Source organism: Manacus vitellinus, unplaced genomic scaffold (assembly GCF_001715985.3).
Source record: "Manacus vitellinus isolate BGI_N305 unplaced genomic scaffold, ASM171598v3 scaffold_5_pilon, whole genome shotgun sequence".
NCBI classification, from domain to species: Eukaryota; Metazoa; Chordata; class Aves; order Passeriformes; family Pipridae; genus Manacus; species Manacus vitellinus.
This window is the reverse complement of record NW_021940682.1, coordinates 7995765-7998239: the sequence shown is the minus strand read 5'-3', so window position 1 is coordinate 7998239 and position 2475 is coordinate 7995765. Positions and strand designations below refer to the sequence as shown.

The following is a 2475-nucleotide window of genomic DNA, read 5'->3' as shown; positions in this document are numbered from 1 at the left end:
TCGGGAATAGTGTGGCCAGCAGGACTAGGGAGGAGATTCTCCCAACGCTTGGCAGTGGTGAGGCCGCAGCTCGAGTGCTTTGTCCAGTTCTGGGCCACTCAGCTCTGGAAGGATGTTGAGGTGCTGGAGCGGGTACAAAGAAGGGCAGTGGAGCTGCCTGGGGGAAGGCTCTGGACTCCATGCCCTGTGCGGAGCGGCTGAGGGAGCTGGGGCTGTTTAGCCTGGAGAAAAGGAGGCTCGGGGGTGACCTTGTAGCGCTCTACAGCTACCTGAAAGGAGGTTGTAGCCAGATGGAGATCGGCCCCTTCTCGCAGGTAACAAGTGACAGGACAAGAGGACACAGTCTTAAGCTGCACCAGGGGAGGTTTAGGTTGGACATTGGGAAGAAGTTCTTCACAGATGGAGTGATTAGGCATTGGAAGGGGCTGCCCAGGGAGGTGGTGGAGTCACCTGGTGGTGTTTAAGGAAGGAGTGGATGTGGCACTATGGTCTAGTGGATGAGGTGGTCATAGGTTGGACTTCATGATCTCAGAGGTCTCTTCCAACCCAGTTGATTCTGTGACCAAATGCTGTGCGACTTGGTGCTGACAGTCGCTAAAGCACCAGGAGCAGACGTCAACCCTCAAGAGATTTGGCCTTACATAAAACTGTGATTTGAGAGGAATAATTAATTGGCCTGACCATAAGCCTGACACATATGTACATTTTGGCCAGGGTTTAAGCGTTTTCTATGAATTGTTAGTGAATTCTTAACAAAAAGGATGGATTTTTTATTAGTGGATCCAAGAACCAAAATCAAATACCCTAAAGCATGGGACAAAATCAGGACAAGTCCTCTACCAGCACACAGATCCTGGTGTGATCACACTGAAGTAAAGGTAGTTGTGGTATATTGGTCAAGATTGCTCCATTCCTTCTCAGAAATAAAATGAGATGTGACGATGATGCGCTTTTTGCTTACCCACCAAATTTAGTGCGAGTTTTAGAAGGTTTGCAGGAGTATAAATCAGTGAGGATGTGAGCTTCTACTTCAGTACGGGCTTGATTATTACAAGACAGAGAATGGGCACAGAGGAAAAGCCTTACAAGTGTCCCAGCCACACCAGCAGCTTCGATTAGTACTCGGGGCAGAAGACAAGAGGTCGGGCACAATGAACCTGCTAATGCTGTTGCTCAAGTTGCTTTGAGTATGTCAACTTCTTTGATACACATAAAAGAACTTCAAAACTTGTTTTTTTCCCTAAAGCACTCTTTTCAGAACATCTCTTCAGGCATCTTTTGCTCCTCACTCCCTGTCTTATTTAACTGCTTTATATTAAGGATAGGACCTTGCAGAATGTTTGTATTTTAGTCAATTTTACCAAGATGTGATTTTTTTTTTTAACAAGCAGTGCATGTTTTCTTTCTTAGGATGACAGGAACAGATGTGTTTGGAATTACTGTACCTCTTATTACCAGTACTACTGGAGATAAACTGGGAAAAACTGCTGGAAATGCAGTTTGGCTAAACAGAGATAAGACTTCTCCATTTGAGCTGTATCAGTTTTTTGTCAGACAACAAGATAACGTAGTTGAAAAGTAAGTTGTTCTTCATTTTGCTTTTTATCATTGTTTATAAAACCTGATCCTAACTGTTCTCTGTAACTGTTTCATTTGGATATGTGCAACACCAGCTCCATGTAGAAGTATATGTTAATTATAACTGTTCATTCATTAAATAAACAAGCATAACTGGTTCCTAAGTATATAGGATAGTGGAACCCGTCATATGCATAAGAAAATTAGGAGATGCATGAACAAACAGGTGAAGCACAGTGCATTTTGTTTGCCAGTGGGGGGACTCTGTCTTACAAGGTGTGTTAATTTCTGTACTGAGCATCTCAACATCAGTCAAGTCTCTCCTGCTGATTAATAAGCAACTGCACTTAAATATATATTAATTACTACAAGTTTTGACTTAGAATGAGGTATCCAGAAGGACCACATTCTAATTGTGAGAAGCTGCTTAACTAGTTATAAACACACAGAGTTCAGCTTTTAGAACTGCAACTGCATGATATTCAAATCTGCATATCCTTAAACAGATCTGAATATTGTCTTGTTAAGAAAAGCCAAGAAATTAACATTTATGATTTTATTAACTGTAGATCAGTGATCTCCAAACTTTTTTGATCACAGGCTCTTATCAGTGAAAGAAATTTTAAGCATTCACTCCCAATACATGTATATTTATTTATTTATAGAAGTGTAGTATTACTGAACTTCTAATACTTTCTTCCTGTACCCCAGTGGTCTTGCCTACCTCCTAGGCTGCTGTCACCCCACTTTGGAGACCACTGGCCTAGATGAAAACATGCCTAGGAGGCACTGACACTGGCAGTGTCTTTACTGGCAGTAGTGCAAATAAAAAGGGGAGAAAGCTATTCCATTTTAAACTCTTGGCAGAGAGTATACAAGGAATATAAATACAAGTAT

General features: G+C 41.9%; 1 protein-coding gene across 1 annotated transcript in view; it reads left to right on the top strand.

Annotated features, from left to right (window-relative positions):
* Positions 1-1385: 1385 nt before the first annotated feature.
* The window catches only part of YARS2 (tyrosyl-tRNA synthetase 2), a 6770-nt gene continuing 5680 nt past the window's right edge, over positions 1386-2475 (top strand). The window contains exon 1 of the mRNA XM_029963627.1: positions 1386-1578. Coding sequence (XP_029819487.1) covers positions 1412-1578 — 167 coding nt within the window. The 5' untranslated portion in view covers positions 1386-1411. The remainder of the gene's footprint in view (positions 1579-2475) is intronic.